The sequence below is a fragment of the Siphateles boraxobius genome, unplaced genomic scaffold (assembly GCF_051911475.1).
Source record: "Siphateles boraxobius isolate OS27281-9 unplaced genomic scaffold, OSU_SipBor_1 46, whole genome shotgun sequence".
Classification (NCBI taxonomy): domain Eukaryota; kingdom Metazoa; phylum Chordata; class Actinopteri; order Cypriniformes; family Leuciscidae; genus Siphateles; species Siphateles boraxobius.
Window position 1 is genome coordinate 15,891,355 of NW_027509097.1, and position 13,000 is coordinate 15,904,354.

The following is a 13,000-nucleotide window of genomic DNA, read 5'->3' on the forward strand; positions in this document are numbered from 1 at the left end:
AAAAGGCACACTACAGCATTGTGGTTGAAATAACGGCAATACTGTGGGACAACTACATTTTGTATATAAAATCACATTAATAGTTGTCTGACCTTAAATACCAGAATTATGTTTTGATTATTTTACTGATACTGTACGGTCATATTAAAAAAAATAGATAAATTAATTTTTTACACTTCTTTTTCATTATTGAAGATCAGAAACCTGGGTGTGGGAAATGCACAAAACAGCAATATTTGCATCTATAATGATGTTTAAAAAGGTGAAAAAATCATAGACTACCAGTAAAAAGTTCCTAAAGTACTTTCATTGTAAAGTTAACTATGAAAGTGTGAATTTTTCAAAATTAAATGTTTTTTTATGAAATATGATCAAAGGACATGAAAGTGCCCATAGTCTAAGAATTGCCCTTATATAGAAAAATAGATTTATTCTACATAAAAAATGGTAACACTTTATTATGCAGTGTCATTCTTACATATACTATAGTAACTATAAATGATACATAATTACATGCAACTAACCCTAAACCAAACCCTTATAGTAAGTACCCAGTTTCAGAGCCAGGGTTTGAGACAATCAATCAGTTGTACTCAAACAGTAAATAATGCACTAAAATCTAACAATTATTTATAAGACAAGGAAATAAGAAAAAACCACTACAGAACAATAAAATACATGTAGTTTATTTAAAAATTACAATTTTACACCGTAATGAACGAAATGTGTGGCAGTAAGTCCAGAGGCTGCGCACTGTGAAACCAGATAAGCACTCTTGGTGATCTTGACATTTACAGTGTCACACATGGGGCACTCACCAAGAAAATGCTCAAGAAAAGGCACCAAGGCTGAGGCACTAAACTAGTAACTGTTGGCTACATATTCATTTCTGAGCACAAATGTGTTAAAATATACACATCTATGCAACACGTCATTATGAGGGCAAGAGAAGAAATATTTTGAAAGGTAGTTACTATAATGCAAAGCAGAGTATAAAATTAGTTACATATATTTGTATATACAGATGACCTCACATGCTATTTTCAGCAAATGTTAAGCTTGAAATGACATTATAAAAGGATAAATCACAACAATAAACATAGTAGGGCAAAGACAAATAGCCCACCATTCAGAGTTCTTGAGCTTGTCTCCAAATGGAAGTGTAATATATTAGGAATCTCATTAGCATATTTTCTTAATCTACCCTATATGACCATGTTTAAGTGTTGGTTTCTGCAAATTAAGTCCACCATCTTGGAAATCCAGTCAATACAGTAATCAGTTAATTCAAATATTTTTTTACCATTTAACTTTTTATAACCAAGTGGTGCCACTTACACATTTTCAGGAGTCTGAAATCAAGTCCTTTGTAGGTGAAAGCAGCTAAAACAACAAATTAACACTTTAAAATTTAAATACATGTAGCTAGAGTTGGGATACCAATAATGGTCATGTATACGCATGGCCATGTTGTTGCATTGGGGACTTCAGGAGGAAGTTTAGAAAGAAAAACCCAGTGCTTGGTGGGCAAAGAAGTCTAATAAAGGAAAACACTGTAAGAAAAAAAAAAAGAAATGATTTACATCAAATAAATATGAACAGTAAAATCAGAGGTGTAAGACATTTGGCTATAACAGGCAACTTTCACCTGAATAGCTTGGATAAAGTTTGAATTTTGCATAATTTCAAAACAATTGATGGGACTCACCTCAGCTGAAAGTGATAGCCAGGATAATACCTATTATTACAATTAAAATAGCGACGCATATTGCAATCCATAGCTTTTTCTGTGAAGAAAAAGAAGCAATCATGATCACTTGCCAATGATTTAATGTTGTCATACCAATAAATAAAATAAATCATCATAAATCATCGACTCACCTTGCGCACTTTTTTTGAAGTTTCTGCAGCTTTGCGCGTCTGATCAACAGCCTTTTCCACATAGTCATGGGAACTCTTAATGTTCTCCTCAATGTGGTCCACCATCTCACCCTGGGAAAAAACAAGTTAATTTCACTTAAAAAAACAAAGTAAAAATATGAGCAAAAAACAGACATTTATTAAACATCACTGTTTTTAATTTGATAGGACATGATATTTTTTGCTAGACATCTATGGAATGTACTACATGCTGTATAACCAGTGTGTTGATCTCACCTGTGCTTCCACCTCCATTGCAAGGTACTGAAACATATCATGTAGTTCTTTGATGCTTCTCTCCAGTTTGATGATCTCATCATGCCTCGACTCAATCTCATTCAGAGCCTGCCTAGTAGCTTTAGCATCATTCAAAATCTGCAAGAAAGATTTGATTTTTAACATGGCTTGTGGTGTAAAACAGGATTTTTCACATGATCACACATCATGTGGCCCTGTCCCAAATGGCACACTTCATATTCACTTTCAGTCTTGTGGACTGCATGAGACCATAGGGTGTCCCATTTATCATTTTAGATGTCAGGAGGGTACTCGTATGCGCACCCCCTTTGCGGTCGATATGCGCCCTCGATGCACACTTTTGGCGTTACGTCACGAAAGTGCGAACTCAGAGGAAGATCGCGAGTGCTTAGGGTGCCACTTGGGACAGGGCCAAATGTAGTGCTACCTAATAAGTGGACGCATGAGGCCCCTCTGGCCACCAGGGGGCCCCATGCTTGGAAATAATAACTTTGATAAAGTTTGCTTGTGTCAGTCGCATGTGTTAATGTATCAAGTGTCTGCGCCAATGTAACAACAGTATCAGTATCATCTATATTGCAGTAATGAACATGCACGGTATTATCGTGGGCACTTCAAAAAACTTCTAGATACATCATCCGAATTGTTTACATTTTTATAACGCACATTAGCTCCTTTTCCATTGACTAGTTACATTTTTCAACATTGCTTATTGCCGTGTAAAAATTCAGTCTGATTTTAGCATTGATCTAAAATTTTAAAAAAAAGCAGCAGACAAGCTGAAATAAAATGCAAATTCACTCTTTGACAGTAGCTGGCGTTAATGGAACAGCAGAAACCATTGTTATCTCTGTACACAATGTAATTTTTGTTTCTGACACCTGCTTGTCACAAAGAAGCAGGGGCGTGTCTAGAAGGGGGGAACTTTTTAAAACATGCTTACACTTATAAATTTTTTAAATTTCAAGCTGCTTTAAAACACGCCAGCACAGAAATTAAATTATTCTCTATTATTATTAATATATTACTCTCTATTGTAAATGTCATTTTTTGCCTTATTAAAGCATTAATCTCACTCAATCGAGATACATTTCTCTGAAAGTAATGGTTAAACTAAAAAATTTAAAGGTTTGCTTAAGTAAATCTATCTTCACACATATACAAAGTAAGATAAGTTGATAAAATTTTACAAAAAGGTGTCAGTGTAGGATGTGTAAGTCAGGGGATGGGGGCCAGTTAGGTCAAAACGTAGGTAGGGGGGCCCCCTTTTAAAAAATCTCCTTAGGGCCCCCGAAATGCTAGGGCCGTCCCTGATCATGTGACATATAGAACAGAATAGTAAAATGTTTTGTGGTGGTGATGTTTCTAAGGGGGTGGAAGGGTTCTAGAAAACTGAATATATAAGCTTGAAGGCAAGAAGGACTGTAATCAAAAGTCTAAAAGGGAAGTGGAATTCTAAAAAAAAGGAGGTACTGAAAATGAGGCATTTACTTCTATGATGCTTTTAATGATGTTGACAACACAGATTTCCTTAATCTGGAATAAAAAAAAAAAATAACATACCAAGATACTTTCAACTGAAATTTCCCTATTTTTATTAATTATTGTATCACTAAAGGGCTAGACATGTTAATCAACTTCATCAAAAACAAGAAATAACATCAAATTGAATTTGATAAGGAACTGTTCTTAAAAGGATCTTACCCAAATTAAACATCCACTCCAAAGAAAGCAAAAGAGAAGACTTGAAATGTGGCATTAAGTAAAAAGAAGACTGTAATACATAATATCACTCTGCTGTGGACTGTTTTCTTCAGGTAATTGTAGAATATTAAGCCATTAATAACTATAAGCAAAATGCAAGACTCACACCTCATTCACATCAATACATGCACACTAAACAAAACAACACTCACATTTTGTGTGAAAACGTCTGTTTGTCCACTCTCAAGCATTGATTCCAGCTCCTCATCTGTGACATTGTTACCAGCTGTAAGGGAAACCAGATTCACATTATTTTTTATTTATTTAGCAGGAATAATACATATGAAAGCATCAGTAGCAAACCATTTTTTTGTTTTATGTTGCGCTGGCTGATATGGCTGAAGTCTTGGTCTTATACTAACACCGAGCATTGTTGATTATACAAAAGAAAACGTTTAAATAAGGGGGAAAAAATTACTCAGTGCACTTTTAAAATGACTACATTATGAGAGACCTGTGTGAGAACACTAGTATCATCAATGGAATAAAACATGACAGAAAAGGCACACACTGATTTTGAGTTGTCTTTGTATCCTCTCCACATTCCGGTCTCTGTATTGGGATTGAATTGCATTACAGTGACCCATCAATTCCAGAAATTCACGGGACAGAACACCATGCTTTCAAAAGAAAAGAGGTGTAGATTATTCTGTGCCAAAACAACAGTTTACGTATAATAAATAAAAGACATATGTAATAGCCTACAGATTAAAAGTAACTTACCTGAGTTCGCCGCATTCTTACGTTTATTGGAATATATTTGTCTTCACCTTCAGCTTCAGCTTTCTTAGGTTCGATGCCTGTGACGTAAATGTATTGTTTAAATTTTCACATCCACTAGGTCCGGCGGAAAAAGTTCAATAACAACCACTTATGTTTATTTATAAGTCTCACTTTTTAACTTCCTTTGTATCTGGCTGGCCATGACTTTGATGTTTTCTCTGAGGGACTGAAGTTCCTTTTTCATACCTATGGTCAAGTAAAAAAATATTTTAGAATTATTTATTCATAAACAAATGAATATTTTTAACCTAAAAAGGGTTAAAAATCTTAAGATGTCTTTAAAAAAACAACAAATAATTGGTATTATTCCCTACAAATCTTTTTTTTTTAATCATCCTGAACTTTGTGTTGTATGATAAAACTTAAACTGAAAAAACTCCATGGAGAACCATGATTTTTATTTCATAGAAATTCATTGAAATATCAAAAATACCCTAAGCTAAGCTACTCACTGTCCTCAGGAAGTGCAACTCCTAACACTGTTTTCTGTTTGTTCTCCAATTCCGACACCTTCTTATTAATAGTTTCAAGCCCCTCTCGAATCTCCTGAACCTATACAGAGAAAAAAGAAGATATTATTGTGACAATTGTTTCGCTCAGGAAACTTTGTAAGCCCAAACCATACAGACTACAATTTAAAAAACAAAAATGTAGCCACATTATGCTGAATAACTGACGTTACAAGGTCACAAGTATCGATTAACAGAGTTTGGAGGTAGACACTCATTTGTGGAGTTGTTTACACAAAGAATACGCTTCTTCTCTTCAGTTCCAAATAGTTTATCTGCATATTACTATTGAAAGCTGGAGTGATACTTCTAATTAGAGATAAAATGTAAAAAACGAACCTTTTTGAAGAAACCCTCATTTTCTTTCTCTTCATTTGCTGAGCTCCCAGATCCAGGCTTTATCATAAGAGCCGTGGTTTCTTGATCTTCGTCCGAGGCATCACCAGCAGTCTAGTGAGATACATTAAAGATTGTTATTTGTGTTATTTATATATCAGACAAATAACTTAATCAACTGCAAACATTCATTGCAGCTAGTGTGTATGTAGGCTAAATAAAGTCACACTCCACCTAAAACACTGCAAGACTAGAGCGCAATGTAAGGAGGTGGTTGTTAGCTTCCAGTTTGTGAGATTTGACTTATATTTTCACCGGTCTGCATAGAGACATTAAAAGTCAGTCATATAGCACCCGTGAGAATGTGTAAGTGTTAATAAATCGCAGTTGTGGCAGAGGTTACAGTATCTGCGGGTTAGCCCGTTAGCTAACGTTAGTTAGCCGGTTTCCTGTGTGCACTGCCCTTTTTTTACTCACATTGCCCAGTTCTTTGGTCCGGTCACGCATTCTCGATGTATCTTAAATCCAACTCTGATGAAAAGTTCCTGTCTTAACAGGCGTCGCTCATCTGTCAGCAAACTCGCAAAGCGTGCAAAAACTCAAATCCAAAAAGAGGGAGTTTCCATTCAAAGTCACAATTCATGCCAGAGCCAACTTCCACAAATAACTTTCAGTCACAGAGGATTGTTGATGGGCGCTGTTGTGAGGTGCCGGAATGATAATATTCAAATTAAATGGATAAACTTAAGTTATGCTTAGACTTCAACAAGAGCCGATGCAGTTATATACGAATTTGTCCCTTTCTTCTTCTATTTTAGTTTTCAGACGTATGAAAAAACAATCACTGCTTTTACTGCCCCCTACTGGGGGGAAAATCCACTACGATGTTTCTAATATTTTACTACGCTACGGTTATCATATCAAATATCTCAAAAAGAAAGTAAAACAATAATGTAGGCCTGTAAGATGCAAAAGAAGTCGATGTAACCTTATAAAGAGTAACTGCATACTATTATTAATTCAGTCTTTATTTACCAAGGAATGCCAAGCTTTCCTTTTCATGTAGGCTAAACAAAGAAAAAAAAGAAAAAAAGGAAAAACAATAAAGGAAATTAAAACAATATATCAAATAAAATGATTTGCTTAAACAGTCTTAGAAAACAGACTATTAAATTTAGCATTTAAAGATGGAACAAATATGAACAAATTGCATAGGCTACCTTTCAAATTATTAATTGTAGATTCATGAATAATTAGTAAAGCAGATACATCTTCTACTGTACGTCTTAATTTGCAGATAATGTAACATATCTAGTTCTTTAAAAAAAAAGTTATTTCATTTCTGACTGCAAAGACTTTTAATATCCTAAAGTACTGCAAAGTTTCCCTTTTTAAAAGAACAGAACATACAGAGGCTCATTCACAGGCCAGTTTGCCATCAAAGGAGGACAGAGTGATGGCAAATGCCTGTAGAGCACACATGGGGAAGCTGTAGTCCATGGAAAACACATCTTCTGCTACCCGACCAAACTGCATTACGATGTAGTCCTCTGGAGAGAGATATTCATTGATAAGGATTATTGAGAATTGTAATATTGTCATATATTATATGATACAGTCTTAAATATAAAGGTTCCAAAAGTGTATTTTCAAAGTGATGGATCATTTTTGGATCCCCAAAGAACATTTTAGTGAACCGTTCTTAAAATAACCCTGAAGAACCTTTTCCCACTATAAATAACCGTATGGAAAGGTTCCATGGATGTTAGAAGTTCCTCATGGAACCACTGATGTCGATAAAGAACCTTTATTTTTTTTAAGATACAAAATGAGAAAAAGAAGGATAACCTCTCAGTTTTACTCACCATTATCTGGATGGACAATCTGAAAGTTTTTCACAGATGCCTGTGTAACTCGGCCATGGAAATTGAGCACATACGACTGAGTTTGCTCATTCCAGCTGGGTGATTTATTTACAAGGGTGACAAGATTCTCTTTGTTACCATTCTCGTATCGGGTGAGCAGAGACTCCAGCTCCTGGGACATGCAAAAGAGATTCATGTGTTCAGAGTTCATTATTAATATACACATGATTGACAGTTGTTTTAATCAGTGTGAATCAAACACCTAATGTATTTTATATTCTTTATCTGAGTGAAGTGTAAGAAACACAAACATCTCCAAGACATAATACCTTTACTCAGTAAGGATGCATTAAAGTGATCAAAAGACATTAAATACATTTATAATGTTTTAAACAATTTCAATTTCAAATAAATGCTGTTCTTTTTGAACATTCTATTTATCAAAGAAAAAATGTATCATGGTTTAAAACATTTAAAGCTACACTGTGTAACTTTTTTAGTTTATTCTTAGCTAAAAACACTAAGTTCTTTCAAAAATATATGTGCTCATTAATGTATATTTACTTCGTTCAAGTAATAAAGTATTCTCGTGAGTGTATAATATGCCATTGAAAATACATACGGGTGGGGGGTTGTAATGTCGGTCGCCATGTTGCCCCTCCATCTTGAAAGTACATTAGCCAAAGAGGGACATACGGTTAATTCAAGCTTCACCTTTCACTCATGGACGAGGTCGAACTGGAAGCCATGCTAATCTTGGACTACATTGGCCACCGTAGGAGTTAAAACGAAATCGGAATTGAGAGGAACAGAAACTAATATTCACTGGATGGTCATATACCTTTTCACCGCTAGATGGGGGTAAAAATCACACAGTGTAGCTTTAAAATAGAAAATAGTTATTTTAAATTGCAATACAATTTCACAAAATTACTATTTTTACTGTATTTTTGTCTTGGTGAGCACAAGTCTTCTTTCAAAAATGTAAAAAAGCTTACCGTCCCCTTACCGTTTGAATGGTAGTGTATTTCCAAAAGAAGTATAATATTGCTACAATTGAAAAAAACAAAAAAATTACACTAGAATCCTACTCACACTTTTCGGTCGAATAACGACTCTTTCATCATTCTCGTGCATACCAGGAATGATTACTGTCATTTTCCTGGGACCTTTGAAACCCAGAACATTTTTCTCCTGTATGACGGCAAAAATAAAGCTTTTTTTGCAACCACAATAAAGAGAATATATATATTTCTAAAATTCTGTATACATCTAAAGGGCAATTAGCACACAATTAGCATCTTACATAATATATTGCTGCTAGCTCTTGTCGCAGTGTATCCGTTTCTTTGATGAATTGTTTCCTTTCTGGATTCTCACCATTATCGTACACAGTGAACTTAGTCCCTAGGACATTTGACCTGAGGAGACAAATCATATATCTTTGCATAGGCAGAATTACAAACATTAAAAGTATTTGTGATAACTTAACACAATGTAATGGCACTCACCTTAGTTTGCCTATGTAACTCTGCGTATCTCTAGATAAATCTGTAGGATCGATCGATATCAAATAATTTGAAGTTGTACACTTTTTTCTTTTCCTGCCAGCCATCAGAAATACCTGCCCATCCATAAGACAAGAGAATAACAATGTTTTAAGAGATGAAAAAGATAGTTTTTGCAAATTTTCTTCATTAACAGTCACACTCCTGCTAACCCTTTTCCCATCCTCCTTTTCCATGTGGAGGTAATAGGTGGGATAGATCCCTTTTTCCACTCCCCTCTTGTCTCTGGTGATTCTGCACTGAAAAGTCACATCTCTTGGAGCAGGATGCATGGAAAACTGTTCCAGATCCTCCAAAGACATAGGAGAGGACTGGATAAGAAAGAAAAAACAAGGATGTATAATACACTGCTCGACTAAAAAAAAAAAAGGTCGCTGTTTGGATTTACATGCTTAAAAGTCTACGACTGGATAATTATTGCAGTGATTATGTTTCTAGCATGTTAAATGTTTGGCAACAGTTTTTCTAAACCTAACTGATGGAGTGTGTAGCTTTTCATTTCTTAAACAATCATGTAGGAAGACACATCATGGCCATATTCCAGGATGACAAAGTCAAGATTCATCAGACTTAAATTGTGAAAGAATAGTTGGGGGGAGCATGAAGAATCCAGACCTTAAAGGGATAGTTCACTCAAAAATTAAAATTCTGTCAGTATTTACTCACCTTCATGTTGTTCCAACCCCGTAAGACTTTCGTTCATCTTCAGAACACAAATTAAGATATTTTTGATGAAATCTGAGAGCTTGCTCACTCCTTCATAGGCTTCTATGTAATTTCATTCGGTCTGCCCAGAAAAGTTAGTAAAGACATCGTTAAAATAGTCCAAGTGACTACAGTGGCTCAACCTTAAGTTTCTCAAGCAAAGAGAAGTTCTTGCGCATCGTGAACTCACATCAGAGGCCCAAATGGAAGACAATTAATAGTTGAAATAAAGTCGTTAGTTTTTTGTTTTTTTTTGCGCACAAAAAATATTCTAGTCGCTTGTTAAACTTAAGGTTGAGCCACTTGGACTATTTTAACATGGTCTTTACTAACTTTTCTGGGCCGGCAGACGCAATTACCGAGCAGCCTATGAAGGAGTGAGCCAGCTCTCAGATTTCATCAAAAATATCTTAAATTGTATTTCGAAGATGAACGAAAGTCTTACGGGGTTGGGTGCGTAATTACTGACAAAATTTTCATTTCTGGGTGTATTAACCCTTTAAATTCATTGAAAGTCTTTAGAATGTGCTGGAGGAGACTTTACAGAGTGCTGGACCCTTGCATTGCCAATATGTTGATCTCTTGATGGAAATAACATCACAACATTTATTTCCATCAAGAGGTACATACATTTTAGTTTTTGGTTGTCATCCTGGAATGTGACCCTGATGTGTCTTCCTACATGGTTGTTTATGAAATGAAAAGCTCTCTCTCTCTCTCTCTCTCTCTCTCTCTCTCTCTCTCTCTCTCTCTCTCTCTCTCTCTCTCACACACATATGTGTGTGTGTGTGTGTGTGTGTGTGTGTGTGTGTGTGTGTGTGTGTGTGTGTGTGTGTGTGTGTGTGTGTGTGTGTGTGTGTGTGTATACATATATTAATTAATTAATTTCAACAAAATCTTACCTTTCCCATGTCCAGAGAGTCACTGTCAGAAGAGGGTTCCTTATAGTTGGAGTTTAAAGAGGCAAGATCGTTATTATTTTTTGCTCTTTTTTTAGACTTCTTTGAAGTTTTTTTAGCTTCACTCTTGTCTTCCTCTTTTTTGTCCTGTTTTTCTTCCTCACTATCACTGAGATGACATCTCGCTACAATGACAGAAAACTAACGTCATCAAGCAGGCCTAATAAAAGGGAAACCATCTCTAACCAAAAAGTTTAATATGACAAGACAAATTTCATTTTTTAAAGCTTTTTTTACTTGGCTTCAGCTGTTTTTTCTTTGGTGTGGGAGGGACGGGGCTCTTTGTCCAATCTTTTCTTTCGTCCTCACTCTCTGATTCAGGTTTTTCCTCTTCATTAATGTTGAATTCAACCACTGAATCAGTCTGAATTGCTGAAAAGTTGTAGTGTTATCAAAAACAATGTCAGGTTATTTCCTATTTATGGAGGAGGCACTGGCCTGCAGGAAACGGCCTTTAACTTGTGTCATGGTAAACAATGGAGACACATCTCCGGTACACTTACAAGACTGTTCCCCCGTCTGCATTTTCTCCTTAGATTCGTTTGTCTTATCCTTCTTCTTCACTGTTTTTTTCTCTTTCCCTTCATTTTCCTTGGCTTCTAATGCTGGTTTTGGTTCAAGTACTAGAATGTGCAATTAAACAAATTGTAAAGACACATCTATGGAAGCTTGTTTTCACCACGGAATATAGAAACGACAAAAGGTAATTATGACTTTTTATCTCACAATTGACTTTTTTCTCAGAATTGTGAGATATAAACTCAGACTAGTCGATTAGTTGACTTTAATGCTCTGCCATAACACTTTAAGCTTGACGTTGACTAGTCGCTGGTTATGGCCTATAGAGGGCGCAACAGAATAAAAAATCTTGGAAGTCAAACAGTTAAAATTACAAATAAATGCATACTCTGAAAGCGCTCCAAGATATGTTTGATTTATACCATCTGGATGCTCAAAATTGATTGGGAGAATGTAATGTGAAAACATGCGTTTTCTGTAAAGCTGCTTTGAATCAATTTGTATTGTGAAAAGCACTACAAATAAATGTGAATTGAATTGAATCTAAAGTCGGAATTCCAATAAAGTCCAATTCTGAGAAAAATTCCTCGCAATTGCGAGTTTTTACCTCACAATTCTGATTTAACTTTATATCTTGCAAGTCAGAATTCCAAGTTTATATCTCACAACAAAAATTTGCAATAATTATAAAAAGTCTCAATTACCTTTTTTATTTGTTATTCAGTGGTGGAAACAAGCTTCCATACACATCACAATGAGGCAGATGTAAAAAGGATTGTTGAAAATAGTGAAAACACTTACATTTTGTTTGCCCCTTTTTCACAGCCTTCTTCTTAGTTTTCTTTCCATCTGTCTGGCCCTCTGTGTCTAAAGAGCATTTAGCGCTGTGCAGCGGGCTGATCTCTACATCAACTTTCTTAGTGATAACCTGAAGAGAATGAGCTGCCTCTTCCGATGCCTCTTCTGTCCTGGATGAAATGTCCAGTTCCCCTAAACAAATTTCTTCAACTGTGTTTTCATAAATCTGCACAGGTTGTGTGTCTGATAAGAAAAAGACAGGTTATTATTTTCTATAAAGCTCTACAAAATGAAAATCATTACTTATAAACAATTATATGTTAACAATATCATAGGCCTAATGTAAGTGTGTACGAACCATTGAGGGAAGTGTTGCTCTGAGACTGGCTTATCAATAAAGCTGTATCATCAGCCTCAGCTTTCTGTTTACGTGTCTTGGGACGGATGTCATGATTCGCTGTGACCATACGGGCATCTGCCCTTCTTCTTTGTTGTTTCTTTATTAAAAGTGAACGCTATGAGAGTTGACATGATTAAAACTGCTGTTAAACATCCAGTTATTTATTATAGACCATATTCCCAGCAATGCCATTAGTATAGATACATATCCTCAAAACACAATGAAGTAGAAATAATTCAATTAATATATTGTGTCGTTCAGTGTATGAACTCAAATGTGGTTCAGTGTAAAAAACGTTTTATTTGTATTTGTTTCCATTATTTAACTTTAAATTTGAATTAAGAACTATTTCAAGTGTGACATTAAGTATGAAAATAATGTCAAAGGTAAAATAATACTAAGATAAAATATAAATAATAAATAAATAAAAAATAAAAAATAATAATGTTATTGATAAAATATGCAACACAAGTAAATGTCTAATCAAAAGAGGAAAAAAGAAAGACACTCACCTGATTGTCCAGCTTCTGCTGTCGGACCTCTGCGTCCTCCATTTCTTTTGTTGAAAAATAACAAATATCAAAATTTTGGCAGTACTAAATCATTAATACAGATG

General features: G+C 35.1%; 2 protein-coding genes across 2 annotated transcripts; both read right to left on the reverse strand.

Moving 5' to 3' along the window:
* Nucleotides 1-670: 670 nt before the first annotated feature.
* Nucleotides 671-6,401, reverse strand: stx4 (syntaxin 4). Its single transcript, XM_077201012.1, has 11 exons — nt 6,048-6,401; nt 5,574-5,684; nt 5,178-5,277; nt 4,837-4,911; nt 4,666-4,742; nt 4,454-4,562; nt 4,095-4,168; nt 2,158-2,295; nt 1,882-1,992; nt 1,709-1,787; nt 671-1,553 (listed from the first exon to the last, which is right to left on the reverse strand). The coding sequence occupies exons 1-10, from the start codon at nt 6,075-6,077 to the stop codon at nt 1,710-1,712; spliced, it is 903 nt and encodes a 300-aa protein (XP_077057127.1). The 5' UTR covers nt 6,078-6,401; the 3' UTR covers nt 671-1,553; nt 1,709.
* Nucleotides 6,402-6,878: 477 nt separating this feature from the next.
* On the reverse strand, nt 6,879-12,991 carry LOC143710076 (uncharacterized). Its single transcript, XM_077200998.1, has 12 exons — nt 12,897-12,991; nt 12,343-12,499; nt 11,988-12,227; nt 11,171-11,290; nt 10,905-11,039; nt 10,611-10,792; nt 9,156-9,314; nt 8,947-9,059; nt 8,742-8,856; nt 8,531-8,629; nt 7,436-7,607; nt 6,879-7,120 (listed from the first exon to the last, which is right to left on the reverse strand). The coding sequence occupies exons 1-12, from the start codon at nt 12,936-12,938 to the stop codon at nt 6,987-6,989; spliced, it is 1,668 nt and encodes a 555-aa protein (XP_077057113.1). The 5' UTR covers nt 12,939-12,991; the 3' UTR covers nt 6,879-6,986.
* Between the last annotated feature and the right edge of the window lie 9 nt (nt 12,992-13,000).

Bases quoted from the DNA above. Each gene is read 5' to 3' on its own strand.
- stx4 (XM_077201012.1), bottom strand. From the start codon at position 6,077: ATGCGTGACCGGACCAAAGAACTGGGCAAT. The intron at 4,912-5,177 runs GTGAGTAGCTTA...ACTTGACCATAG, and splicing joins AGTTGCACTTCCTGAGGACA to GTATGAAAAAGGAACTTCAG. The intron at 1,993-2,157 runs GTGAGATCAACA...GTTTTTTCCCAG, and splicing joins CAATGGAGGTGGAAGCACAG to GGTGAGATGGTGGACCACAT.
- LOC143710076 (XM_077200998.1), bottom strand. From the start codon at position 12,938: ATGGAGGACGCAGAGGTCCGACAGCAGAAGCTGGACAATCAG. The intron at 9,060-9,155 runs GTTAGCAGGAGT...ATGGATGGGCAG, and splicing joins AAAAGGAGGATGGGAAAAGG to GTATTTCTGATGGCTGGCAG. The intron at 7,608-8,530 runs GTGAGTAGGATT...TGCATGTCCCAG, and splicing joins TCGTTATTCGACCGAAAAGT to GAGCTGGAGTCTCTGCTCAC.